General features: G+C 52.9%; 1 protein-coding gene across 1 annotated transcript in view; it reads left to right on the top strand.

Annotated features, from left to right (window-relative positions):
- Window positions 1-1,750: 1,750 nt before the first annotated feature.
- Window positions 1,751-2,030, top strand: part of LOC121349109 (olfactory receptor 14C36-like) — a 798-nt gene continuing 518 nt past the window's right edge. Inside the window, exon 1 of the mRNA XM_041459210.1 lies at window positions 1,751-2,030. This exon is cut by the window's right edge and continues 518 nt beyond it. Coding sequence (XP_041315144.1) covers window positions 1,751-2,030 — 280 coding nt within the window.

Raw genomic sequence — 2,030 nt, 5'->3', positions numbered from 1 at the left:
CCCAGCTCCAGAGCAGCCTGGGCACAGCTCCGGAGGACACTTCCCAAAGAAGGTAAGCCTGGCATTGCTGGAAAGATCAGAGTGTTTTGAATTTCCTACTTGGAGAAGGATGGGAAAGTTAGGGTGAAGACAAAATGATTTTAGCTTTTTATACAATTTTCATATATTCGTAGCTCAGTAAATTACTATAATATAATTATAAAAATAGAATCCTTACTTAACTCTATTAAAATGCTAATAAACACTATTAAACTACTATTATATACTTCTATAACTACAAACCCTAATTAACTCTAGTACATTCCCTAACCTTTCTATTAGATTTTAGAACAATAAGCTGACTGTCTAAATACAGCCTTGAAGTACTGTACAGTTTATTATCAGGAAGAGGACCTGCAAAAAGGACCGTTTCTTTTGTGACCAGAATATGAGCAGTCATAAGGAAAAGTGGGGCAAAGAAGCCTCTGGACCTACTCCAGTGGGTGGCCCAGGGGTGTGCACCTGGGCTAACTGAAACTCCTATTGGATGTTCCTGTCAAATATCCTAATTAATCAACCTTAATAAATTGTTGAAATCAGGGGCTGGGTGTACCCCATCCCCACTGGGACAATTGGATGCTTCCAATAAAGGTCTGATTTTTACTTTACTGTTCTAACACTGCTGCAAAGGGTTTTTTTCTCTTTTGATTATAGACAACAGGGGTATGAGAGAGGCAGAGCAGGAATGGTAATCCCAGAATCACAGAACATTCTGAGTTGAAAGGGACACACAGGATCACCAAAGGAATGTTTGAACATTTACAGAGACCCCAGAACTGTAACTTTGGGTGGTCAGTCTCTGCTGGGAGCCTCCCAAAGGGCCCTCAGGCACTCCTCAGCCCTGGACAGCAGCAGCATCACCTCTGCAGGGCCCAGCAGGGCTCTCCTGAGCTGCCCTTGCCCACCTGCACACAGAGCCTGCCCCAGCCAGGGCCCTGCACACAGGCAGGTTTCTGTGGGGCCGGGGCCAGGGCACACAGGCTGGGATGGGCTCTGTGAGCGCTGGCAGGGACAAGGCTCCTCTCAGCAGGGAATGGCCAGGCCCAGGGAGATGCTCAGGCAAGGAGAGGGGGCTGAACAGAGCAGTGCTGGGGCAGGAGGGCACTGTTGATGTGTGGGAGGTGCCGGGCACAGCTGGGCACGGGAACACTGTCCTGAGTGCCCGGCTGTCTCTGCCCTGCCCTCTCAGGCACAGCACCACAACATCTTCTCTTGTTTCTGCCCTGCCCTGATATTGTCACTGTTCTCTGCTGCTCTCAGGGAGGCTCTGGCATTTGCAGCAGCTGAGTCAGGCACTGCCCTTGGCATTCCTGCCAGGCAGGGCTGTCCATGGCAATGGGGTGTCCAAGCTTCCCTGGGACCTGTGGGGCTGTGGGCAAAGCATTCCATGGGAAAGGGGAATGAGCTGAGCCCCCTCCCTGAGATCCCATCATGGGCACAGCTGTGGATCTCCTTGCTGTGCCCTTCCAGGCTCTGAGCTGCCCTCCTGGGTGTCCCCACGCACAGCCCTGGCTGCTCCTGGCACACTCAGCCAGCACAACTGGAGCTCAGGCAGGGACATGGGTGAAGGTTTTCCCAGAGCAGGAACAAGGGTGGGTGAGTCCCAGTGGGACAGTCTGCAGGGAATGGCCCATGTTTGGCTCCAAGCAGCCTCTCCTGACTTGTCACTGTCCTTTCTCCATGAACAGGTCCTCATGTGCAGCCCCAGCAAATGTCCAACAGCAGCTCCATCAGGCACTTCCTCCTGCTGGCACTGGCAGACACGCGGCAGCTGCAGCTCCTGCACTTCTGCCTCTTGCTGGGCATCTCCCTGGCTGCCCTCCTGGGCAACGGCCTCATCATCAGCGCCGTAGCCTGCGGCCAGCACCTGCACACACCCATGTTCTTCTTCCTGCTCAACCTGGCCCTCACTGACCTGGGCTCCATCTTCACCACTGTCCCCAAAGCCATGCACAATTCCCTCTGGGACACCACCACCATCTCCTACACAG

The sequence above is a fragment of the Pyrgilauda ruficollis genome, unplaced genomic scaffold, assembly GCF_017590135.1.
Source record: "Pyrgilauda ruficollis isolate IOZ18807 unplaced genomic scaffold, ASM1759013v1 scaffold1323, whole genome shotgun sequence".
NCBI lineage: Eukaryota > Metazoa > Chordata > Aves > Passeriformes > Passeridae > Pyrgilauda > Pyrgilauda ruficollis.
Note: the sequence above shows the minus strand (reverse complement) of the source record. Positions and strands in the feature narration are given on the sequence as shown.